This window comes from Dendropsophus ebraccatus, chromosome 4 (assembly GCF_027789765.1).
Source record: "Dendropsophus ebraccatus isolate aDenEbr1 chromosome 4, aDenEbr1.pat, whole genome shotgun sequence".
In the NCBI taxonomy this organism is placed as follows: Eukaryota; Metazoa; Chordata; class Amphibia; order Anura; family Hylidae; genus Dendropsophus; species Dendropsophus ebraccatus.
The window spans coordinates 169442037-169469830 of NC_091457.1; the positions used below are offsets into that span (position 1 = coordinate 169442037).

Below are 27794 nucleotides of genomic sequence, written 5' to 3' on the forward strand. Positions count from 1 at the left end.
TATCCTCCCAGGGAAGAAGTTGGGTGGTGGAAGAAGTTGCCTCCTGGACAGATGTATTAGTGGCAGCCGTGTGGTTGTTTTCCCCTCACCTTGTCTTTAGGAACGTTCCGGTGCAATGTTCTGTAATACAGATTTATGCAGGGCAATGTTTTTCTAATTAATAAACTTGTTAATGAAATTAACAGCTGCTGACGGCTCCAGACACTCCAGACTCCTCACTTTTTGGTGAGATCCCCGAGGACCTTCATGCTTCATGAATGTAATTTGACAAACCTAACTCAGCCACTTCTAATTTACAGCGGATCACCTCTGACTTGCTTGTGCTTTTTCCTAATAAAAAATTTAGTATATATCTGGAGCAGAAACAGTAGCCTTGATTTCCAATGTGCCTGACAATCCCTTCTATTCTGGTCACGTCATGGAGGTCTATTTACAGACTGCTTAGCATCAGCGTGCTACGCCTGAGTAAGACATGAATCTTAGCCGCCACTTTCTTCTGCCTTTTACATTGTGATTTAAATTCTCCTTCTTTTTTAATTAGTTTGCCGGCTCCATTACCAGCTGTTTAATATGTGATGAATGGCGGAGAGATTGCGCAGAGTTCACGATCTCTCGATGGACAGAAATTTGTTTATCTTGTCCGTGTCTCAAGTGCCATGAAGTTTTAATTATTCTATTATCATCCTGTAAAACAGCGCCAGACAACTTATTATATGAGACTCACAAAGTAAATTTACCATTAAAGTCTCCAAATTGTATCAAACTGTGACAAAAAAGAATGTCCGACAAACTTGGCGACTACACAGTCCTGATGAAGAAGTTTATACCTGCAGTGATAATGCAGGCTTGGTGGTTGCAGTTCTCAAGACACATGAAAGCTTAGTAGTTATAGTCTCCAGGCTCACAATTTACTTTTCACATTTGGGAGTCCTTGTTTTTAGATGGATCCTGTTTGCCATACGTGTTAGTGATTTATGGATTCCAGCTCGTGGCTCCAACCTACAGTGAACAGACTCGGGACTCCTTGTCAGATAAACAACATCAATAACCCTATAGACAGGCTCTCCACACTTGTTGGGGTGTCGGGAGGAGGAGGAAAGGGCCTTTCTCCACACTTGTTGGGGTGTCGGGAGGAGGAGGAAAGGGCCTTTCTCCACACTTGTTGGGGTGTCGGGAGGAGGAGGAAAGGGCCTTTCTCCACACTTGTTGGGGTGTCGGGAGGAGGAAGGAGCCTTTCTCCACACTTGTTGGGGTGTCGGGAGGAGGAGGAAGAAGCCTTTCTCCACACTTGTTGGGGTGTCGGGAGGAGGAGGAAGAAGCTTTTCTCCACACTTGTTGGGGTGTCAGGAGGAGGAGGAAAGAGCCTTTCTCCACACTTGTAACAGTGTAGTAGGCTCTCTCACTGTTACATATTTGATTTCTATTTTTATCCCGTTAGCGCCGGGACAGTAGTGCACTCGATAAGGGTGGTTTCCATTTCTATGGAACAGGTGTAGCAGACCTCCTTCTTTTTCTTTCTCCACACTTGTTGGGGTGTTGGGAGGAGGAGGAAAGAGCCTTTCTACACACTTGTTGGGGTGTCGGGAGGAGGAAGGAGCCTTTCTCCACACTTGTTGGGGTGTCGGGAAGAGGAAGGAGCCTTTCTCCACACTTGTTGGGGTGTCAGGAGGAGGAAGAAGCTTTTCTCCACACTCGCTGGGGTGTCGGGAGGAGGAGGAAGGAGCCTTTCTCCACACTTGTTGAAGTGTCGGGAGGAGGAAGGAGCCTTTCTCCACACTTGTTGGGGTGTCTGGAGGAGGAGGAAGGAGCCTTTCTCCACAATTGTTGGGGTGTCGGGAGTAGGAGGAGAAAGGAACCTTTATCCACACTTGTTGGGGTGTTGGGACAAGGAGGAAGGAACCTTTCTCTACAATTGTTGGGGTGTCGGGAGGAGAAGAAGGAACCTGTCTCCACACTTGTTGGGGTGTCGGGAGGAGGAGGAAGGAACCTTTCTCCACACTTCTTAGTAATGAAGCATGTTTGAATCCTTTTGGGATACGGCTTTGGTCAGGCCGACCAGGCTTTTATAGTGAGCACTGAACTCTGGGATGAAGCTTAGTAGTTACAGTCTCCAGGCTCACAATTTACTTTTCACATTTGGGAGTCCTTATTTTTAGATGGATCCTGTTTGCTATACGTGTTAGTGATTTATGGATTCCAGCTCGTGGCTCCAACCTACAGTGAACAGACTCGGGACTCCTTGTCAGATGAACAACATCAATAACCCTATAGACGGGCTCTCCACACTTGTTGGGGTGTCGGGAGGAGGAGGAAAGGGCCTTTCTCCACACTCGTTGGGGTGTCGGGAGGAGGAAGGAGCCTTTCTCCACACTTGTTGGGGTGTCGGGAGGAGGAGGAAAGAGCTTTTCTCCACACTTGTTGGGGTGTCGGGAGGAGGAAGGAGCCTTTCTCCACACTTGTTGGGGTGTCGGGAGGAGGAAGGAGCCTTTCTCCACACTTGTTGGGGTGTCGGGAGGAGGAGGAAGGAGCCTTTCTCCACACTTGTTGGGGTGTCGGGAGTAGGAGGAGGAAGAAGCCTTTCTCCACACTTGTTGGGGTGTTGGGAGTAGGAGGAGGAAGGAGCCTTTATCCACACTTGTTGGGTTGTTGGGACAAGGAGGAAGGAACCTTTCTCCACAATTGTTGGGGTGTCGGGAGGAGGAGGAAGGAACCTGTCTCCACACTTGTTGGGGTGTCGGGAGGAGGAGGAAGGAACCTTTCTCCACACTTCTTAGTAATGAAGCATGTTTGAACCCTTTTGGGATACGGCTTTGGTCAGGCCGACCAGGCTTTTATAGTGAGAACTGAACTCTGGGATCTTATAGATGGCACAGAAGATGCAATGAGTCAACGAACAGGCGCTTTCCCTCTCATTGTCTCGCTGGACCTTTTGCACGGTTATTGGGAATAAAAGTTAGTATGAACACTCATTCAGCCTATGATTAGCCCATGTATGATGCCTTTAGATCCGTTACTGTGTAGGTGCCTAATAAATGGATGCAGCTTATGTCCTCCACCATTGTGGATTTCCTCTAGGACCCATGGAAAAGCTCTATCATTTGCTTAGGGCCCCTCAGGGAATTTCTTAAAGGGAACCTGTGACCAAAACAATGCTATCCAATCTGTCGCCACCAAGTTATAGAGCAGGAGGAGCTGAGCGGAGTGATATATATCTTTTTGGGACGAGAGTGTTGATGGAAATCCCTGATGATTCTGTGTTCAGGAGTCCAGTGGGCGGAGTCACTCAATGGACTGGACTCCTAAGCCTGGAAACATCAGAGATTTTAATTAATAAATTACAGGTTATACTGAATCTTTTCCCACAACGATATATCCCTCTGCTCGGCTCCTCCTGCTCTATAACATGATGCCGATAGCTTAGGTAGCATTTTCATGGTGACAGGTTTCCAGGAGCTGCTGTGATGTAGTTGGGGTGGGGCAGGACCTCCTCATCGGATCCATTTACTTTCCTCATTCTTTCTTTTTGTCTCTCATTTTCTTTTCCGCATTTTATTAGTTGATTTATTAGTTGAGTTCTTTGCCTCTAAGTGGACGTTGAGGATCTGCGATGGCCGTACTGTGGGGGGAGCGGTTTCTCTCATGGCCTTGTTGTTAGATTACCTGTATTGTAGATCTTACTGTGGAGTTTCTCAATTATTAAGATTTTTTTTCTTAAATCAACAATTTATACAAGAAGAAAAATGAAAGGATGTGACCTGTGACCTCTTTTAGCTTCATGTCTGATTGTTTGTTTTCCGAGACTACTAAGCTCCGTTCTTCCCCCAGTATGGCGGAGCTCCTGGATGCGCCGTGTCACGCCGGGTGCATGAGCTGCCATCTCCTTAAATACATTCTGATTTTCTTCTATTTATGCAGAACAAATGATCTGCTCTCCGTCTATTCGGCCGGTGTGGAGGAGAGTCGGCTTTGATGGTCTATTGATTGTGTGACTTTCTCTACTCCAATGGAGAGATCAAAAACAGAACAGACTGGTTTGCTCAGGGCCTTCTCATTAAGAGGTTGTAGAAGCTTGTGATTCTCAGATGAAGTGAGAGGACGGCGGCGCCGGTTTGATGTGGAGAAACATTGGTAGATTCTAATAAAGAAAATGAATATTCCAGCCTGGCCACAGTGTTCTCTCAGATCCTGAGCTGAGGGGGTTAACAACAAGGAGGATTGCACGTGGGGGGCAGCATCGGGGAGGATGGAGCTAAGGGGAAGCGCAGAGGAGGATGCAGCGGGGGCGGGGAGAGGAGCGCGAAGGAGGATGGAATCAAGGGAAATGTGGAGGAGGATGAAGCTGAGGGGGAAAAGGGGAGGAGGATGGAGCTGGAGGGAAGCCCACAGGAGAATGAAGCCAGGGGTAAGCGCAGAAGAGGATGGAGCCAGGGGTAAGCGTGAAGGACGATTGGAAGTGTGGAGGAGGATGAAGCTGAGGGGGAAACGTGAATGAGAATGGAGTGGGGGGGAGGGGAGGGGAGCAGCACTGGGGAGGATGGAACTGAGGGGAGGTGTGGAGGAGGATGAAGCTGAGGGGGAAACACGAATGAGAATGGAGTGGGGGTGGGGAGGGGAGCAGCACTGGAGAGGATGGAACAGAGGGGAGGTGTGGAGGAGGATGAAGCTGAGGGGAAAACTGGAATGAGAATGGGGTGGGGGGGTAGCAGCACTGGGGAGGATGGAACTGAGGGGAGATGTGGAGGAGGAGGATGAAGCTGAGGGGGAAACTCGAATAAGAATGGAGTGGGGGGGGGGTAGCAGCACTGGGGAGGATGGAACTGAGAGGAGGTGTGAAGGAGGATGCAGCTGAGGGGAAATGCCAAGGAGGATGGAGACAGGGGTAAGCACGAAGGAGGATGGAGCTGAAGTGAAGCACAGAAGAGGATGGAGTGTGGTTCTGTGTCAGGGGTGTGGCATAAATAAATTGGGAGTGGTTATGTGTCAGGGGTGTGGCATAAATGAGGTGTGGCATAAATAAAATGGGTGTGGTGATGTGTCAGAGGTGTGGCATATATAAAAAGGGTGTGGTTATGTGCCAGGGGTTTGGCAAATATAAAATGGGTGTGGTGATGTGTCACAGATATAAGTACAGGGAGGCTTCTAATGATGGATAAGATTCAAATTCATTCATCAATAATATCTCTGTATACGGATGTGTTACTATAATGTCTCTGTATCACCCTCCTCCTATAATATCTCTGTATAACCCTCCTCCTATAATATCTCTGTATAACCCTCCTCCTATAATATCTCTGTATAACCCTCCTCCTATAATATATCTGTATAACCCTCCTCCTATATTATGTCTGTATAGCCCTCCTCCTATAATATCTCTGTATAACCCTCCTCCTATAATATCTCTGTATACCCCCTATAATATCTCTGTATAACCCTCTTCCTATAATATCTCCGTATACCCTCCTCCTATAATATCTCTGTATAACCCTTCTCCTATAAAATCTCTGTATAATCCTCCTCCTATAATATCTCTGTATAACCCTCCACCTATAATATCTCTGTATAACCCTCCTATAGCTCTGTATAACCCTTCTCCTATAATATCTCCGTATAATCCTCCTATAATATCTCTTTATAACCCTCCTCAGATAATTTCTCTGTATAACCCTCCTATAATATCTCTGTATAACCCTCCTCTTATAATATCTCTGTATAACCCTCCTCCTAAAATATCTCTGTATAACCCTCCTCCTATAATATGTCTGTATAACCCTCCTGTATCTCTGTATAACCCTCCTCCTATAATATATCTGTATAACCCTCTTATAATATCTCTGTATAACCCTCCTCCTAAAATATCTCGGTATAACCCTCCTCCTATAATATCTCTGTATAACCCTCCTCCTATAATATCTCTGTATAACCCTCCTCCTATAATATCTCTGTATAACTCTCCTATAATATCTCTGTATAACACTCCTATATTATCTTTGTATAACCCTCCTCCTATAATAGCTCTGTATAACCCTCCTATAATATATCTGTACAACCCTCATATAATATCTCTGTATACCCTCTATAATATCTCTGTATACCCCCCTTCTATAATATCTCTGTATAACCCTCCTCCTATAATATCTGTGTATAACCCTCCTGCTATAATATCTCTGTATAACTCTTTCTCCTATAATATCTCTGTATAACCCTCCTCAAATAATATCTCTATATAACCCTCCTCCTATAATATCTCTGTATAACCCTCCTCCTATAATATCTCTGTATAACCCTCCTATAATATCTCTGTATAACCCTCCTCCTATAATATCTCTGTATAACCCTCCTCCTATAATATCTCTGTATAAACCTTCTCCTATAATATCTCTGTATAACCCTCCTCCTATAATTTCTCTGTATAACCCTCCTCCTATAATATCTCTGTATAACACTCTTCCTATAATATCTCTGTATAACCCTCCTCCTATATCTCTGTATAACCCTCCTCCTATAATATCTCTGTATAACACTCCTCCTATAATATCTCTGTATAACACTCTTCCTATAATATCTCTGTATAACCCTCCTCCTATATCTCTGTATAACCCTCCTCCTATAATATCTCTGTATAACCCTCCTTCTATAATATCTCTGTATAACCCTCCTCCTATAATATCTCTGTATAACCCTCCTCCTATAATATCTCTGTATAACCCTCCTCCTATAATATCTCTGTATAACCCTCCTCCTATAATATCTCTGTATAACCCTCCTCCTATAATATCTCTGTATAACCCTCTGATAATATCTCTTTATAACCCTCCTCCTATAATATCTCTGTATAATCCTCCTATAATATCTCTCTATAACCCTCCTCCTATAATATCTCTGTATAACCCTCCTCCTATAATATCTCTGTATAACCCTCCTCCTATAATATCTCTGTATAACCCTCCTCCTATATTATGTCTGTATAGCCCTCCTCCTATAATATCTCTGTATAACCCTCCTCCTATAATATCTCTGTATAACCCTCCTCCTATAATATCTCTGTATAACCCTCCTCCTATAATATCTCTGTATAATCCTCCTATAATATCTCTCTATAACCCTCCTCCTATAATATCTCTGTATAACCATCCACCTATAATATATCTGTATAACCCTCCTCCTATAATATCCATGTTACCAGGTTCCGTATGTGACCTCTTCTCCGCTCTTCTCTTGCAGATCATCATTGCGAGTATTATGTGCAGCTACAGTAAGGAGGACTGGACAGAGCTGTCCCATATGGCCGAGGTGAGCCTTCTCCATATAACATACTGTATATATGTCTTTATATAAGGGGTATCCTGGGCGCAGGGGACACAAGTCATTGATGTGTGTATATACTGTCCGTGGTGTATGTAGCTGTGTCCAGATGACATGTACGATGGAGACACATCCACGATGCAGTACAGCCGGGCAAGGGTTTGGGCACTTATTGCCCCACATGAGGGGCCCCACACAGCACTGAATGGGCCCCATCTCCCCGTGCTAGCAGCCGTGCAGGTATATAATGATATTATTATATGGAGCGCTCTCGACTCCCCAGATGATTGACCTAGTTGGCCGCTGGCACCTGCACCCTGTGTGAACACGTCTATGGCGTCTGCGGCCTGACTCCGCGCTCTTTGCTGTTGTTACTCCCTCGAGCTGCACATACTGTAATACTGCTATACCAAACCCCACCCAACATGGAGCCCCTCAATTATTCAACAAGGTGGTGTCCATACTGTACACTGTCTGCCCACTGTATGTATAGAGGAGCAACATATCACTGCAGAGTCCCACTACACACAATGGGCCCCTGGGGACGGGCCCTAGGAAGAGCTGTCAGATAGGAATAGCACCAAGATACATAACATGCAAGGAACAGTCTTTACTCTTAACACATACACCAGTCTTCTAGGTTAGGGCTGTGGCGTCCATCTAGACCGCTGCTCTTGACTGTGGCGTCCATCTAGATTACTGCTGTTAGGTGTAACATTTATCTAGACCACTGCTCTTGACTGTGGCATTCATCTAGACCGCTGCTCTTGGCTCTGGCATCCATCTAGACCAGTGCACTTGGCTGTGGCGTCCATCTAGATCGCTGCTCTTAGGTGTGGCGTTCATCTAGACCGCTGCTCTTGGCTCTGGCATCCATCTAGACTGCTGCTCTTGGCTGTGGCGTCCACCTAGACCATTTCTCTTGGCTATGGCGCCCATGTAGACCACTGCTCTTTGCTGTGGCGTCCATCTAGACTGCTGCTCTTGGCTGTGGCGTCCATCTAGACCATTTCACTTGGCTGTGGCATCTATCTAGACCCTTTCTTTTGGCTGTGGCGTCCATCTAGACCACTGCTTTTGACTGTGGTGTTTATCTAGACTGCTGCTATTAGGTGTGGCATCCATCTAGACCACTGCACTTGGCTGTGGTGTCCATCTAGACCTCTGCTTTTGGTTGTGGCGTCCATCTAGACCATTTCACTTGGCTGTGGCATTTATCTAGACTGCTGCTCTTGGCTGTGGCGTCTATCTAGACTGCTGCTCTTGGCTGTGGCATCCATCTAGACCATTTTTCTTGGCTGTGACGTCCATCTAGACCATTTTTCTTGGCTGTGGCGTCGATCTAGACTGCTGCTCTTGGCTGTGGCGTCCATCTAGACCATTTCACTTGGCTGTGGTGTCCATCTAGACTGCTGATCTTGGCTGTGGCATCCATCTAGACCACTACTCTTGGCTGTGGTATCTATCTAGACTGCTGCTCTTGGCTGTGGCGTCCATCTAGACCATTTCACTTGGCTGTGGTGTCCATCTAGACTGCTGATCTTGGCTGTGGCGTCCATCTAGACCACTACTCTTGGCTGTGGTATCTATCTAGACTGCTGCTCTTGGCTGTGGCATCCATCTAGACCATTTCTTTTGGCTGTGGCGTCCATCTAGACCAGGGGTGGGGAACCTTTTCTATTTCGAGGGCCGTTCGGGCATTAATAAAATCATTCGAGGGCCGCATACTGTGCGCGGCAGCTAGTAGCGTGGGTCAGCAGCACCCGGGGCAAGGCAAAGTATTGTTCCCCTAATGCCCCTGCTATTGTAGTCAACCCTCTTTGATGCCCCTTGTACCTGATGTGAATCCTTAGTGATGCCCTGTAACCAGAGTTTACATCCAGTGATGCCTTTTGTAGTCTAGTTAACCCCCAGTGATGCCCCTTGTAGTCCAGTTAACCCCTCAGTCATGTCCCTGGTGGCCTAGATACCCCCCCCCCCCAGTCATGCCCCTGGTGGCATAGTTAACCCCCCAGTCATGCCCCTGGTGGCCTAGTTAACCCCCCCGTCATGCCCCTGGTGGCCTAGTTAGCCCTCCCAGTCATGTCCCTGGTGGCCTAGTTAACCCCCCCCCAGTCAAGTCCCTGGTGGCCTAGTTAGCCCCCCAGTCATGTGCCTGGTGGCCTAGTTAACCCCCCAGTCATGTTCCTGGTGGCCTAGTTACCCCCCCCCCCCCCAGTCAAGACCCTGGTGGCCTAGTTAGCCCCCCAGTCATGTGCCTGGTGGCCTAGTTAACCCCCTAGTCATGTCCCTGGTGGCCTAGTTAATCCCCCAGTCATGTCCCTGGTGGCCTAGTTAACCCCCAGTCATGTCCCTGGTGGCCTAGTTAACCCCCCCCCAAGCATATCCCTGGTTGCTCTAGTTAACCCCCTCCGCAGTCATGCCCCTGGTAGCCTAGTTAACCCCAGTGTCTGCCCCAAATAAAAAAAATAAACATCCCACTCACCTTTCCCCCGCTTCCACGTTGTCCACGGTCTTCTCCTGCAGGCGGCGCGTGATGAATTGATGTCATCGCGCATGGCCCGCAGGAGAAGAAAGACGTGCGGCGCTCTAATGGGGAAGGGGCCGGCACACACGGCATCCTCCTGGCAGCTGTCACAGACACAGGAGGATGCGGTGGATACCGGCTCTTTCCGCTTCAGAGCGCTGCACATCACAGGGGAGCCGATGCGGAGGTGCCAGGGGCCGGATGCGGCCTGCTGGCCGGAGGTTCCCCACCCCTGATCTAGACCCTTTCTCTTGGCTGTGGCGTCCATCTAGACCGCTGTTCTTGGCTGTGGCATCCATCTAGACCCTTCTTTTTGGCTGTGGTGCGCTTCTAGACCACTGCTCTTGGCTGTGGCGTCCATCTAGACCGCTGTTCTTGGCTGTGGCATCCATCTAGACCCTTCTTTTTGGCTGTGGTGCGCTTCTAGACCACTGCTCTTGGCTGTGGTGTCCATCTAGACTGCTACTCTTGGCTGTGGCCTCCATCTAGATTGCTGCTCTTGGCTGTGGCCTCCATCTAGACTGCTGCTCTTGGCTATGGCCTCCATCTAGACTGCTGCTCTTGGCTGACCCAATTTTGTCCTTAACATTAAGAAAAAGAAGGCCTTCATACAGAGAGGCGGCCATCTTTGTAACTGGTATATTTCCTGTATTTCTCACACTAAATATGAGATTTGACAGTATCCCTCCACATTCCCAGCAGGACCTGCTATCCCCTGCCCAGGCTCCTGCCATACACTGCTATGAGGAGCTCTCTGTAACCATGGAGATGCACTGGTCTGTGCCCTCCCTGTATACACCGGATACTTGCAGATATTCTCCCCCACCACCATCCCTTATGCTGCGTTTTACAGGTAACGATTATCGTGCGAATTTGCGCAATAACGATCGAATTCGAACCATAATCGTACGTGTAAACGCAGCGAACGATCAAACGACGAACGAGAAATTGTTAGTTTTGATGTTTCAACATGTCATCTAATCGTTGTTTGTCGTTCGCAAAAAATTAGCCAATCGTTCCGTGTAAACAGTCGTCGCGTGATAGTCCGGCCGGCCCCCCGCTCGCAGCCCAGCCCCCCGCTCTACCGCAGCCCCCTTTGCCGGCTCGATCGCAACCCCCGCCGCTGCTCTGATTGCCCCCCGCCGCCGCCTCTCCGATCGGCCGCCGCCGCTCTGAAGCCATGATTTCGAAGCCATTGAAGAGGAGCCCTGATTGGCTGAAGAGGAGCCGTTTGAAATTCCCGGCTCCCCTCTTCAGCCAATCAGTGCACTGAAGAGCGGAGTCGGGGATGTCGGAAGACCTGCTGCACGGAGCAGTTAACGTATGCTCGCGGCGGGGGCAACCGGAGTGGCGGCGGCGGGGGGGGCGATCGGAGCGGCGGCGGGGGTGGTGATCGAGCTGGCGCAGGGGGCTGCGGATGAGCGGGGGGGGGGTTGCGAGCGGGGGGCCGGGCTGCGGGTGCACGATCGCAAAACGATTTTTCCGTACGATATATCGTACCGTCTAAACGCTGATCGTTATGAAAAAAAAATTGTTACTCCAACATCGTTAATCGTACAATCCGGCCAATTATCGTTTCATGTAAACGCATCATAAGACATCTTCATATTTGTTTTGCATTGTGATCCCGGCATATAAAGTAATGGTCCCATAATGGAGCCACCAGCTAGAATCCCCCCGGAGCGGCTAATCCTCTCCTCGGCACTTTGCTCAGCTGCATTAGCCGACTGTGAATGGCGCGGTTCTTTATGTCCTCACGTAAGCTCGGCATAATGGATCCATAATTGGCTTTGCTTGGAGAAATGCTTAATGCATCCTACTATGCGAGGCCTACTCCTCTCCCCACATTGTCACCCACCATGGAAGAAAGACACTTTGGGGATTTAGGGAGTGAAATTATACACAATTGGTAATTGGCTTCTGATCCTCGGGAGCGGCCGTTCTCCACCTGTATTTACCTAATTGACCATGAAGTCTTTTGTGAGACGGGAGCCTGACGGTAGCGCCACCACTTTAAGCAGCCCATGATGAATGGCTTTATTATGTGGCCTCCCCTTAGAAGGCTGCAGTGCTTAGCGTTCTTTTCATCTTTAATGGCTGACAATTTGTAAGGGAGGTCGGGGGATGGGCTGGGGGGCCGGGGGGATTGGGGGAATTTCCAATTCAATGGGCTATATAACCATTTTGTGTACTGTGCAGAGAGGGGGTGACGGGCGGGGGGGGGGGGGGGGGATGGGGGTTCGAGCGTCTCCGGCCGGATGTGACAGGACATGTTGGTTTTATGGTATCTGAAGTGTCAGTTTCCCCCTAATGTTCGCCCCCCCGTAGCCCACCGCCATTATTCAGAGCCAGCCCGCCCCGCACCAGAGTGCTCAATTGTGCATTATTGATTAAACAATAATTCTCTATGTAAAGTGCCACGCCAAGCAGGGGTCAGGGGTCGAGCGCCGGGTGGGGGCACTAAGTGCTAGTTTAGGCCACTTACAGAATGGATTACACCTATTAATTCCAGCCATTTCTCAGTGCGTTATTGTGCTGACACGAGGAGCCTGACCGCCAATGTTGTAGGACGCCAGTGCCGCCACCCAGGTCGAGGTTCCAGCATAAAGGATAGACAAGGCCACCTAGTATAACATGACATACTATATCCTCCTGTAGGGCAGAGACTGATGACATCACAATGAGTGGTGTAAAGGGAATGGTGCACAATGAGAAGGCTCCCCATCCAATACGAATGCTTCCTCATCTTCTAGACGTGACGATTAAAGGGATTGTTCACAAAAACAAATCTTTCAAATCAATTGGTTCTATCACAAAGTTATATAGATTTGTAATTTACTTTAAAAAAAAAAATCCAGTCTTCCAGTACTTACTAGCTGCTGTATGTCCTGTAGGAAGTGGTGTATTCTCTCCAGTCTGACACAGTGCTCTCTGCTGCCACCTCTGTCTAAGTCAGGAACTGTCCAGAGCAGCAAATCCTCATAGAAAACCCCTCCTGCTCTGGACAGTTCCTGACATGGACAGAGGTGGCAGCAGAGAGCACTGTGTCCCTGTTTCAAATCAGTTGATTTAAAGGAAAACATTTTTTGGGTGAACAAACCCTTTAAACTAGTAGTGAGTAGAGGTTTAGGTATAAGAAAGGAATCTGATTCGTCATCTGGTGATGTCACAGTGCTGGTGGGTGAAGAGGCGGGATCAGGGCGGACGCTACAGACACAACCATGGAGAACGGCTCGGGATAAGACTCCTCTCATAATCTAGTATCTTCTGCATAGTATGGACTCCACCCCAATAAACACTCCCACAAATATACAACCTTTATAAGGTTAGGACATTAAAGGGGGATTCCACTCATACATAACTTCTGATATGTTGCTGCCCATGATGAGACTAACAATTCCTTTCATATATATTATTATCTCTTCAGTCTCCTTCCCCCAGTTCTCAGCTGCTGCTTTCTGCTGAAGACAGAAAAATCTGTGTGTGAGCTTTTCTCTCTGCCTCCCCCTCCTTCTTCCTCCCTTCTGAGACGGCTGAAGTAAACAAGTCCGCAGAGTGTGCGGGGGGGGGGGGGGGGGGGGGGGGGGGGGGGAGGCAGAGTGTGGGGGGGGGGAGGAGGCAGAGTGTGGGGGGGGGGGGAGGAGGCAGAGTATGCAGGGGAGGAAGCAGAGTATGCAGGGGAGAAGGCAGAGTGTGCAGGGGAGAAGGCAGAGTGTACGGGGGGGAGGAGGCAGAGTGTGCGGAAGAGGAGGCAGAGTGTGCAGGGGGAGGAGGCAGAGTGTGCGGGGAGAAGGCAGAGTGTACGGAGGAGGAGGCAGAGTGTGCGGGGGGAAGGCAGAGTGTGCAGGGGAGGAGGCAGAGTGTGCAGGGGAGGAGGCAGAGTGTGCAGGGAGGAGGCAGAGTGTGCAGGGGGGGGAGAGGCAGAGTGTGCAGGGGAGGAGGCAGAGTGTGCGGGGGGAAGGCAGAGTGTGCAGGGGGAGGAGGCAGAGTGTGCGGGGAGAAGGCAGAGTGTACGGAGGAGGAGGCAGAGTGTGCGGGGGGAAGGCAGAGTGTGCAGGGGAGGAGGCAGAGTGTACAGGGAGGAGGCAGAGTGTGCAGGGGAGGAGGCAGAGTGTGCAGGGGAGGAGGCAGAGTGTGCAGGGAGGAGGCAGAGTGTGCAGGGGAGGAGGCAGAGTGTGCGGGGGGAGGAGGCAGAGTGTGCGGGGAGAAGGCAGAGTGTGCAGGGGGAGGAGGCAGAGTGTGAGGGGAGGAGGCAGAGTGTGCAGGGGAGGAGGCAGAGTGTGCAGGGGAGGAGGCAGAGTGTGCGGGGGGAGGAGGCAGAGTGTGCGGGGAGAAGGCAGAGTGTGCAGGGGGAGGAGGCAGAGTGTGAGGGGAGAAGGCAGAGTGTGCGGGGAGAAGGCAGAGTGTGCAGGGGAGGAGGCAGAGTGTGCGGAGGAGGAGGCAGAGTGTGCAGGGGAGGAGGCAGAGTGTGCAGGGGGAGGAGGCAGAGTGTGCGGGGGGAGGAGGCAGAGTGTGCAGAGGAGGAGGCAGAGTGTGCGGAGGAGGAGGCAGAGTGTGCGGAGGAGGAGGCAGAGTGTGCAGGGGAGGAGGCAGAGTGTGCAGGGAGAGGAGGCAGAGTGTGCAGGGGGAGGAGGCAGAGTGTGCAGGGGGAGGAGGCAGAGTGTGCGGGGAGAAGGCAGAATATGGGGGGGGCTGCCCGGGTGATCGGTGACCGTCCAGGCAGCCCATAGAGGATAGTGGAGGTCTGCTGCCTCCTATTCCACGGAGTGACGGCTGCAGATCGCTGCTATGTTAGTCATCTGTCTTTCAACATGTTGAAAGACAAACAACAGACAAAGGATCAGCCGACATCGTTCATCGTTCATCTTCTATTACACAAGATGATTATCGGCCAAATACGTCCGATAATCGCTATGTGTAATAGGGCCTTAAGTCTATACCTTTGCTGGACAGTGATCAGGGTGCGGAGTGGAGGCCATGTCACTGCTGAGGAGCGGGTGCTGGATAACCAGTGCACCAGCAGCCACTCCGGCTATATTCTGTGGGGGTAGCCCCTCCGAGGCATGCAGGGTTCACAGGTCGGTTGCCCGGGGGCATTGATCTGATTGGTGCTTTTAGTTGTGGCCAAACAGAGTTAAGACGGGGGTAGAGAATACAGGTTCTTTTTGTCCCCAGTTAGGGGTAAGTCTCCACTTCTTGGTGGGAATCCTTGGAAGATCCATTAGATCCACCAGTAATCCTGTGTAATCCCCTGCAGATAACACACTCAGCTCCACTGCTCCTTGCTATAAGCATATCTGTTGCACGCCCCATTGTTCTGTACAGAATTAGTTGAGCTGATGCCAGACGAGTCTACACAAGGAGGCCCCTGTAAGTCCCGGCAGCACCATGCACGATTTGTAACCTTCATGTAGTTATTTCCTCCAGTGAAGTTGGTTTTATGTGAAAGACAAAAGCCCAGTATGGGGTAATCCTCCCGCCATGTGGTGCTAATCCTCATCCCATGGAGCCCTGCTTACATCCTGCAGGCAGTATCAGCCGTGTCACACGCTTCCTTTGATGGCTTCTCAGTTACCAGGCGATGTAGAATCAGTGCTCAGTAATTCTATCAATCATAGCAGAAATAATTCCACAACATGTATCTGTATGATGGCGGAAATACTGCTGATCCGGTGTATACCGCACCATACATGACTCTATAACATGTATCTGTATGATGGCGGAAATACTGCTGATCCGGTGTATACCGCACCATACATGACTCTATAACATGTATCTGTATGATCCAGATGATGCAGATCCAGTGTATACTGCACCATACATGACTCCACAACATGTGTCTGTATGATGGCGGAAATACTGCAGATCCAGTGTATACCGCACTATACATGACTCCACAACATGTATCTGTATGATGGCGGAAATACTGCAGATCCAGTGTATACCGCACCATACATGACTCCACAACATGTATGTGTATGATGGCGGAAATACTGCTGATCCAGTGTATACCGCACCATACATGACTCTATAACATGTATCTGTATGATGGCGGAAATACTGCTGATCCAGTGTATACCGCACCATACATGACTCTATAACATGTATCTGTATGATGGCGGAAATACTGCTGATCCAGTGTATACCGCACCATACATGACTCCACAACATGTATCTGTATGATGGCGGAAATACTGCTGATCCAGTGTATACCGCACCATACATGACTCTATAACATGTATCTGTATGATGGTGGAAATACTGCAGATCCAGTGTATACCGCACCATACATGACTCTATAACATGTATCTGTATGATGGTAGAAATACTGCAGATCCAGTGTATACCGCACCATACATGACTCTATAACATGTATCTGTATGATGGCGGAAATACTGCTGATCCGGTGTATACCGCACCATACATGACTCCACAACATGTATCTATATGATGGCGGAAATACTGCTGATCCGGTGTATACCGCACTATACATGACTCCACAACATGTATCTGTATGATGGTGGAAATACTGCAGATCCAGTGTATACCGCACCATACATGACTCTATAACATGTATCTGTATGATGGCGGATATACTGCTGATCCGGTGTATACCGCACCATACATGACTCCACAACATGTATCTGTATGATCCAGATGATGCAGATCCAGTGTATACCGCACCATACATGACTCCACAACATGTATCTGTATGATGGTGGAAATACTGCAGATCCAGTGTATACCGCACCATACATGACTCTATAACATGTATCTGTATGATGGCGGAAATACTGCTGATCCGGTGTATACCGCACTATACATGACTCCACAACATGTATCTGTATGATGGTGGAAATACTGCTGATCCGGTGTATACCGCACCATACATGACTCTATAACATGTATCTGTATGATGGCGGAAATACTGCTGATCCAGTGTATACCGCACCATACATGACTCCACAACATGTATCTATATGATGGCGGAAATACTGCAGATCCAGTGTATACCGCACCATACATGACTCCACAAGATGTATCTGTATGATGGCGGAAATACTGCAGATCCAGTGTATACCGCACCATACATGACTCCACAACATGTATCTATATGATGGCGGAAATACTGCTGATCCGGTGTATACCGCACTATACATGACTCCACAACATGTATCTGTATGATGGTGGAAATACTGCAGATCCAGTGTATACCGCACCATACATGACTCCACAACATGTATCTGTATGATGGCGGAAATACTGCAGATCCAATGTATACCGCACCATACATGACTCCACAACATGTGTGGTGTCCCACTAGGGGTGTTGCAGTTGTATGCACCCTTTGCAAAAGTCTGTACTTATTGTATTGTTATGGTGATGAAGGTACTACCAAAGTTCACTACTAGATATCGCTGTATGTGTATGTGTAAGCTGCACAGCTGAAGGATTGAAAAGGGTTATTGTTTTCTATGTGTCACCTGAATCTGTAGACCAGAAGGAGTTCTGCTTTCTTCTTTCCTATCATCTTTCCTCTTTCTTCTTCTGTTGCACTCTTTCACCCACTCACAGCGCACCTAACATGCTGGGGAGGAAGTAAGTCACATGGATGGAGGAACATGGGTCTTTCATTCTGGGCTTTTTGGAGGAAGGACACATGCTATATAGCTCTCCTTAGTGGTCCTATCTGGGCCCTGGACCTCTGCCAGGTCCCCTGACCCAAGAGTCAGTCTTAAGGCCCTATTTCACGGAACTTTTTCGAACGATTATCGTTCATAAAATCGTTCAAACTACCACTCGTTAACGATATTCGCTCTGTGGAATGGCTGTAAACGAGCGAACGACAACAGCGAAATAGTCATTGAGTCGTTCACAATTTTTTTTCAACATGTCGGAAAAAAATCGTTGGTCTTTCAACACTATTTCGCTAATCTTTTCGTTGAGTAAAAAAATCTTTCAGTCGTTCTTGAAATGTCTACCTACATTTCCCCACGTTTTAAACGACCATGTAACGATGTAACAACCGCAAAAATTCGTTACACTACAGATATCGTTCACATTCCCACACGTATTATGTGTTATCGTTCGCTTAAAAAAATCGTTAAGTGCTCGTTAACGAGCGGTCGTTGGAGCGAGGCTATGAACGATACTCGTTCCGTGAAATAGGGCTATTAGTCAGAACCTCACACGGACGCAAGGACAGCAGACTGCAACGAAGGTAAAGACACAAGACAGCAGACTGCAACGAAGGTAAAGACACAAGACAGCAGACTGCAACGAAGGTAAAGACACAAGACAGCAGACTGCAACGAAGGTAAAGACACAAGACAGCAGACTGCAACAAAGGTAAAGACACAAGACAGCAGACTGCAACGAAGGTAAAGACACAAGACAGCAGACTGCAACGAAGGTAAAGATACAAGACAGCAGACTGCAACAAAGGTAAAGACACAAGACAGCAGACTGCAACGAAGGTAAAGATACAAGACAGCAGACTGCAACCAAAGTAAAGACACAAGACAGCAGACTGCAACCAAAGTAAAGACACAAGACAGCAGACTGCAACGAAAGTAAAGACACAAGACAGCAGACTGCAACGAAGGTAAAGACACAAGACAGCAGACTGCAACAAAGGTAAAGACACAAGACAGCAGACTGCAACAAAGGTAAAGACACAAGACAGCAGACTGCAACGAAGGTAAAGACACAAGACAGCAGACTGCAACAAAGGTAAAGACACAAGACAGCAGACTGCAACGAAGGTAAAGACACAAGACAGCAGACTGCAACGAAGGTAAAGACACAAGACAGCAGACTGCAACAAAGGTAAAGACACAAGACAGCAGACTGCAACAAAGGTAAAGACACAAGACAGCAGACTGCAACGAAGGTAAAGACACAAGACAGCAGACTGCAACAAAGGTAAAGACACAAGACAGCAGACTGCAACGAAGGTAAAGACACAAGACAGCAGACTGCAACAAAGGTAAAGACACAAGACAGCAGACTGCTACGAAGGTAAAGACACAAGACAGCAGACTGCTACCAACTTCTTCACTAGTTACACTCCAAAGCACTGTGCAGAGTTAGACTCCTCTTAGGAGAGGACAAGCCAGAGATAACCTCAACCCGCACCCAGGACTAGGAGAGTCACAGAGCAGGATAGTATCTGCAATAGAGCCAAAGAGCTAGGAACTGATTGGCACAGAGCTATGGGCTCCGCTATACACAACCCCAATCCTGTGGGCTCCGCTATACACCCCCCCATCCTATGGGCTGCGCTATACACCCCCCCCCCAATCCTGTGGGCTGCGCTATACACCCCCCCCCCCCCAAATCCTATGGGCTGCGCTATACACCCCCCCCCCCCCAAATCCTATGGGCTCCGCTATACACAACCCCAATCCTATGGGCTGCGCTATACACAACCCCAATCCTGTGGGCTCCGCTATACACCCACCCATCCTATGGGCTCCGCTATACACCCCCCCCATCCTATGGGCTGCGCTATACCCCCCCCCCCAATCCTGTGGGCTGTGCTATACACCCCCCCCCCCCAAATCCTATGGGCTGTTCTATACACCCCCCCAATCCTATGGGCTGCGCTATACACCCCCCCCCCCCCCAATCCTATGGGCTGCGCTCTACACCCCCCCCCAAATCCTATGGGCTCCGCTATACACAACCCCAATCCTGTGGGCTCCGCTATACACAACCTCAATCCTGTGGACTGCGCTATACACCCCCCCATGCTATGGGCTGCGCTCTACACCCCCCCCCCCAATCCTGTGGGCTGCGCTCTACACCCCCCCCCCCCAAATCCTATGGGCTGTGCTATACACCCCCCCAATCCTATGGGCTGCGCTATACCCCCCCCCCCCCCCCCAATCCTATGGGCTGCGGTATACACCCCCCCTCCCCAATCCTATGGGCTGCGCTATATACCCTATAATCTGTCTCTCTCTCTGTTTCAGGCCTCTGGTGCGGACGCCCTGGAGCTGAATCTCTCCTGTCCCCATGGGATGGGGGAGCGGGGGATGGGTCTGGCCTGCGGACAGGTGAGGAGATTGTAACATGACATTTGCTTGTGTAGATCTGAGAATTATTATGACTGTGATGTTGGGAGACGGCGACATCACCAGGATGGAGATATATATATATATCAGTCACATCTAGAAGGGGTTATATACAATGCATGTTATACAGAGTAATAATATACAGTACATGTTATACAGAGTAATAATATACAGTGCATGTTATACAGAGTAATGATATACAGTACATGTTATACAGAGTAATGATATACAGTACATGTTATACAGAGTAATAATATACAGGGCATGTTATACAGAGTAATAATATACAGTACATGTTATACAGAGTTATAATATACAATACATGTTATACAGAGTAATGATATACAGCGCATGTTATATAGAGTCATGATATACAGTACATGTTATACAGAGTAATGATATACAGTACATGTTATATAGAGTCATGATATACAGTACATGTTATACAGAGTCATGATATACAGTACATGTTATACAGAGTAATAATATACAATACATGTTATACAGAGTAATAATATACAGTACATGTTATACAGAGTTATAATATACAATACATGTTATACAGAGTAATGATATACAGTACATGTTATACATAGTAATAATATACAGGACATGTTATACAGAGCTATAATATACAGTACATGTTATACAGAGTAATGATATACAGTACATGTTATACAGAGTAATAATATACAGGACATGTTATACAGAGTAATAATATACAGTACATGTTATACAGAGTAATAATATACAGTACATGTTATACAGAGTAATGATATACAGTACATGTTATACAGAGTAATAATATACAGCACATGTTATACAGAGTAACAGCACATGTTATACAGAGTAAGGCTGGGTTCACACTACGTATATATCAGTCAGTATTGTGGTCCTCATATTGCAACCAAAACCAGGAGTGGATTAAAAACACAGAAAGGATCTGTTCACACAATGGTGTAATTGAGTGGATGGCCGTCATATAATGGCAAATATTTGCTGTTATTTTAAAACAACGGCCGTTATATTGAAATAATGGCGATATTTACTGTTATATGGCGGCCATCCACTCAATTTCATCATTGTGTGAACAGATCCTTTCTGTGTTTTTAATCCACTCCTGGTTTTGGTTGCAATATGAGGACCACAATACTGACTGAAATATACGTAGTGTGAACAATATATATACACTCAGCGGCCACTTTATTAGGTACACCATGCTAGTAACGGGTGGTCTTCTGCTGCTGTAGCCCATCTGCCTCAGAGTTGGCTGTACTGTGCGTTCAGAGATGCTCTTCGGCCTACCTTGGATGTAACGGTTGGCTATTTGAGTCACTGTTGCCTTTCTATCAGCTGGAACCAGTCTGCCCATTCTCCTCTGACCTCTGGCATCAACAAGGCATTTCCGCCCACAGAACTGCCGCTCACTGGATGTTTTTTCTTTTTCGGACCATTCTCTGTAAACCCTAGAGATGGTTGTGCGTGAAAATCCCAGTAGATCAGCAGTTTCTGAAATACTCAGACCAGCCCTTCTGGCACCAACAACCATGCCACGTTCAAAGGCCTCAAATCACCTTTCTTCCCCATACTGATGCTCGGTTTGAACTGCAGGAGATTGTCTTGACCATGTCTACATGCCTAAATGCACTGAGTTGCTGCCATGTGATTGGCTGATTAGAAATTAAGTGGTAACGTGCAGTTGGACAGGTGTACCTAATAAAGTGGCCGGTGAGTGTGTGTGTGTATATATATATATATATATATATATATATATATAGTAGTGAGCAAAGTCCCGCAGCACTCCAGATAAGTAAAGAAGATTGCTGCCAGCTGTCTCACCCTGATCCTCGGGTGTAAGTTTATCTATCTATCTATCTATCTATCTATCTATCTATCTATCTATCTATCTATCTCCTATCTATCTATCTATCTATCTATCTATCTCCTATCTATCTATCTATCTATCTATCTATCTATCTATCTCCTATCTATCTATCTCCTATCTATCTATCTATCTATGTATCTATCTATCTATCTATCTATCTATCTATCTATCTATCTCCTATCTATCTATCTATCTATCTATCTATCTATCTATCTATCTATCTCCTATCTATCTATCTATCTCCTATCTATCTATCTATCTATCTATCTATCTATCTCCTATCTATCTATCTATCTATCTCCTATCTATCTATCTATCTATCTATCTATCTATCTCCTATCTATCTATCTATCTATCTATCTATCTATCTCCTATCTATCTATCTATCTATCTATCTATCTATCTATCTATCTCCTATCTATCTATCTCCTATCTATCTATCTATCTATCTATCTATCTATCTCCTATCTATCTATCTCCTATATATCTATCTATCTATCTATCTATCTATCTATCTATCTATCTATCTATCTATCTATCTCCTATCTATCTATCTATCTATCTATCTATCTATCTATCTATCTATCTCCTATCTATCTATCTCCTATCTATCTCCTATCTATCTATCCATCTATCTCCTATCCATCTATCTATCTATCTATCTCCTATCTATCTATCTATCTATCTATCTATCTATCTATCTATCTATCTCCTATCTATCTATCTATCTATCTATCTCCTATCTATCTATCTATCTATCTTCTATCTATCTATCTATCTATCTATCTATCTATCTCCTATCTATCTATCTATCTATCTATCTATCTATCTATCTATCTCCTATCTATCTATCTATCTCCTATATATCTATCTATCTATCTATCTATCTATCTATCTATCTATCTATCTATCTCCTATCTATCTATCTATCTATCTATCTATCTATCTATCTATCTCCTATCTATCTATCTATCTATCTCCTATCTATCTATCTATCTATCTATCTCCTATCTATCTATCTCCTATCTATCTATCTATCTATCTATCTATCTATCTATCTATCTATCTCCTATCTATCTATCTCCTATCTATCTATCTATCTATCTATCTATCTATCTATCTATCTCCTATCTATCTATCTATCTCCTATCTATCTATCTATCTATCTATCTATCTATCTCCTATCTATCTATCTCCTATCTATCTATCTATCTATCTATCTATCTATCTATCTATCTCCTATCTATCTATCTCCTATCTATCTATCTATCTATCTATCTATCTATCTATCTCCTATCTATCTATCTATCTATCTATCTATCTATCTATCTATCTCCTATCTATCTATCTCCTATATATCTATCTATCTATCTATCTATCTATCTCCTATCTATCTATCTATCTATCTATCTATCTATCTCCTATCTATCTATCTATCTATCTATCTATCTATCTATCTATCTATCTATCTATCTCCTATCTATCTATCTCCTATATATCTATCTATCTATCTATCTATCTATCTCCTATCTATCTATCTATCTATCTATCTATCTATCTATCTCCTATCTATCTATCTATCTATCTATCTATCTATCTATCTCCTATCTATCTATCTATCTATCAAATCAAATCAAATCAAAAAAGCTTTATTGGCAGGTCCAAGTTACACATTAGCATTGCCAAAGCATGGGGAGAATAGGGAGTTGAGGAAATGGGATTCACCCGGGGTCGGTGTACAGGGGTTCATGATGTATCATGATGGTGGGGGGGGGGGGGGAATACATTCAGGGTCAGGGTATTGGAGTCCATGACCTATCGGGGTTGGGGTATTGGAGTCCATGACGTATCACGCTCCTCTCAGTCTATGGCAGGCAGTGACGTATTGTGCCACTATAGTCGCTGTGGTCTCTTCTTCTCCCAGCAGGATGGGTAGTTTCTCTTCCTCCTCCATGGTGGAGAAGCCTGGGAGGAGGTTGGAGAGTCTCCTATAGTGAGTGTCCCTCACTGCTGAGTATTTGGGGCAGTGTAGCAGGAAGTGGGCCTCATCCTCCATGGCCTCCTGGTCGCACTGCTGGCACAGTCGGCTCTCCCTGGGGATGTAGCTCTGTCGGTGCCGCCCAGTTTCAATGGCCAGGTTGTGGGCGCTCAGTCTGTAGCGGCTCAGGATCTTCCGGTCTCTGGGGTTGGGAAGCTCCTCCAGATATGGGGCCAGTCTGTATTCCCTCTGCAGGCTCTGGTACACGGCCAGCTTCTGGGATGCCCTGACCTCCTCCCTCCATTCTTGGACGTAGTCTTCTTGTCTCCTGGTTATTGTGTTCCTGATCCCGGCTTTTGTGAGCTGGTATGGTGGGATTGTCTGGTTGGGCTGGGTTCCAGAGGGTATGTTTTGGGGCTCTGCTTTGCCTGGGGCCCCTTGGTGTAGCAAGGCTTTATGGTGATAGGACCCTTCACTACTACCATGTAGGTGACCCCAGAATGACAGTGCCCTCTTCTGGATAGTTAGGTGCAGGGGGAATCTGCCCAGCTCTGCTCTACAGGCACAGTTGGAGGTGCTCCGATGGACCTGGAGGAGATGCTTACAGAACTCCAAATGGAAGATTTCCGTTGGGCTGGAATCCCATTTTGACCAGTCGGGGTATGTGTGAGGACCCCAGACCTCGCTGCCATACAGGAGAATTGGTGCAATAATGGAGTCAAAGATTTTAAGCCAAACCCTGACAGGTGGCTTAAGGTGGTAGAATTGTCTTCTGATGGTGTAGAAGGTTTTGCAGGCTTTGTCTCTCAGCATCTCGATGGCAGATTTGAAGCTCCCCGTCTGTTCTATTATCAGGCCCAGGTAGGTGTAGCTGCTGGTGGCTGTAAGGGGCTGGTTGTGTAGCGTGAAGGTAGGGGACCCGGCTGACTTTGTTTTCCTTCTCTGGAACACCACAGTGTTGGTCTTTTTGAGGTTGATGGGTAGAGCCCATGTGGTGCTGAACTTCTCCAGGATGGCTAGCTGGTCTTGGAGACCTTTCTCAGATGATGATAGGAGGAGAAGGTCATCCGCATACAGAAGGAATTTCACCTCGGTGTCATGGAGGGTGAGACCTGGTGTTGGGGAGGACTCCAGGGCTACTGCTAGCTCATTGATATAAATGTTGAAGAGTGTTGGGCTGAGGCAGCAGCCCTGCCTGACTCCTCGGCTCTGCTGGAAATAAGCCGTTCTCTTCCCATTTACCTTCACGCAGCATTGGTTCCCAGTGTAGGAACTTTTGATAACATCATAGGTCTTTCCCCCTATTCCACTCTCCAGCAATTTTAGAAGCAATCCTGGGTGCCACACCGAATCGAAAGCCTTTTTGAAGTCCACAAAACAGGCGTATATTTTTCCTTTCTTTGTGTTGTGGACGTGGCTCTGGATGAGGCGGTGGAGGGTATAGACATGGTCCGTGGTGCGGTGGTTCGGCATGAACCCTGCTTGGCTTTTGCTGAGGACATTGTGCTGGGTGAGGAAGCTGAGGATTCTCTGGTTCAGGATGTTGTTGAAGAGTTTCCCCAGGTTGCTGCTGACACATACCCCCCGATAGTTGGCCGGGTCGTACCTGTCCCCGCTCTTGTGTATTGGGGTTATGACACCTTGGTTCCAGGCACGAGGGAAGTAGCCAGAGCTCAGCACAATGTTGTACAGTTTTGCTATGCCCGCCTGTATTGCTGGTGGGCTGTACTTGATCATTTCGGGGGGGATGCCGTCAGTACCGCTGGCTTTCTTACACCTTATAGTTGATAGTCTCTCAGAAATCTCCTGCGGTGTTATAGGTGAATCCAGAGGGTTTTGGAAGTCCTTCAGTATCTCCTCCATGGTCTTCAGTTTTGATATAATTTGTTCTTGGTCCGGGTTCCGTTCCTCTTTCGGGATGTCTCCATAGAGGTTTTTGAAATATTGGAGCCAGATGTTGCCGCTCTGAATGTGGAGGGTGTTTTTCTTCCCCTTTGTGCCCAGGTGGTTCCATAGTTCCCAGAAGGAGTTTTCTTGGAGGGCGTCTTGGAGCTGGGTGAGCTTGGTTAAGGTGTACTCCTGTTTTTTCCTTCTGAGAAGGGTTTTGTATTGCCTTTGTATTGTGTCATAGGCCTCCCGCAGTTTGGTGTTGTTGGGGTCCCTGTGCTTTTTATTTGAGGCCGATCTTAGGGTCTTCCGTACACCTTTGCACTCCTTATCAAACCAAGCGCTAGGATTTTTTTCTTTTGTCTTCTTGTGGCTACTCTTTTGCAGGTCAGCCATTTCTGCCATGGTGTAGAATATATTATTAAGATCCCTTACCGCTTGGTCCACTCCTTCTGGGTTACTCTGGTACACCTTGTTGTTAAAGTTGTTGAGCATCCCTTGGATTTGTGGTTCAGTGTGTATCTCTTTATACTTGAGAGACGACATCTTGGACCACTTGTAGGATGGATGTAATGGGAAAAGTCCGGCCTGATGGGGTTTTTGTCCCGGTGGTTTGTTTGTGGACTTAATATAAAGGACTATCTGGTTATGGTCCGACAGGTGTGATTGTGGATTGACTATGAAGGCCCCAATGTCTGAATGGCCCATATCTGTGATGGCGTAGTCCACTACACTGCTGCCCACATGGGAGTTTAAGGTAGTCCTTCCTAGGGAGTCTCCCTTGGTGCGACCATTGAGGATGTGAAGCCCCAAACTTCGGCAGAGATTCAACAATTTTTTGCCGCTCTTGTTCACTGTGCTGTCATAGCTGTTCCTCTCCATGTGTACTGAGCTATCACATTCAGTCTCTGCCCCATATATATAGATGTTTCCGTCTGCGGTCAGGTAGTCTCTTTCCCTACCTGTTCTGGCATTGAGATCTCCAGTTATGAGGACTTTTCCGCGGGTTTGATAGTGGGCGGCTTCCCTTTGCAGGATTTCGAAGGTTTCAGGGTTGTGGTAAGGGGACTCTGGCGGTGGTATGTAGGCAGCGCATAGGTAGATGTCAGATTGGGCGGTGAGGATGGAGCGGTCTATTCTAATCCAGATGTGGCTGTCTCCTCGCTTCACCGGTCTGATCTGCTGATGGAACTCCGCTTTGTACCACACTAGTATTCCTCCTGAACAGCGGCCTAGTTTGGTGGTTTTGTTTTTCAGGGCCGGGACAAAGATTTCCCTGTATCCAGTGGGCACCAGGGACTCACTCTCTGCTTTAGTCCAGGTTTCTAGGAGGATTTGGATGTCACTATTTTCCAGACTCTGGGTGAAGTCCGGATCGTTTACTTTACATCCAAAGGCTGAAGCGTTCAGACCTTGGATGTTCCAACTGCTGATAATAAAGGATGTCATAGGGGGTCTGTATACCTTGTAATGAGCTGGATGTGTAGGACGGTCTGGGGGTCTGACTGGTTCTGGCATGGTAGACAAGGCTTGTGTTGTCCAGTCACATGAGTATCCTACTAAGGGTTCTGAGCAGGGTCTTTATCTCGTCTAGGTCTCTGCTCTTTATTTCTCGGTGTGAGGCAGGTGGTTTTCTCCATGGTTTTTGCCTTTGGTGGTCTGATTTGGGGTATGGGGCCATGTTTCCAGTTTGTGGTGTAGCACATGATGCTTGAGGTGTTTGGGTTGTTGGTGGCGTTTCCCTGTTGTCTCTGGTTTGGCCTGTGTGGGGTCTAGGACGGCGGGTTCTGTTTAGTACAATGTCCTTTATTTCTTTGGCCAGGAGGCTGACCCCTTGCTTGTTGAGGTGTTTGCTGTCGTATAGGTGGCGGTGGTTGATGTTGGGGTGTTGTGCCAGGGTGATGTTTGGCACTGAGCTGATCTTAGCTGCTAGGTCGTTGTTAATGGTCTGGATGGTATCGCTGGCCACATCCTTTCTAGGCAGCAGGGTGGACACTATTATTTTACTGGTCGGGAACTTCTTTTGTGCAGTTTTTGCCAGCTGGGTCAGCTGTTCAGCAATTTGTTGCTGCTGGTCTTGGAGATTGTTTGTACCTGTATGTATGACTAGATTGGTTGGGTTGGTAAAGTGTGGTT

General features: G+C 47.3%; 1 protein-coding gene across 6 annotated transcripts in view; it reads left to right on the plus strand.

Annotated features, from left to right (window-relative positions):
* DPYD (dihydropyrimidine dehydrogenase) overlaps window positions 1-27794 on the plus strand; it is an 850395-nt gene that overhangs the window by 503361 nt on the left and 319240 nt on the right. For all 6 annotated transcript variants that reach the window (XR_011362703.1, XR_011362702.1, XM_069967717.1 and 3 more), the window contains 2 exons: window positions 7222-7290; window positions 19807-19890. Coding sequence is in view for 4 of the 6 variants with exons in the window: in XM_069967717.1 (XP_069823818.1) it covers window positions 7222-7290; window positions 19807-19890 (153 nt within the window). In the remaining 2 variants the exon portion in view is untranslated. The remainder of the gene's footprint in view (window positions 1-7221; window positions 7291-19806; window positions 19891-27794) is intronic.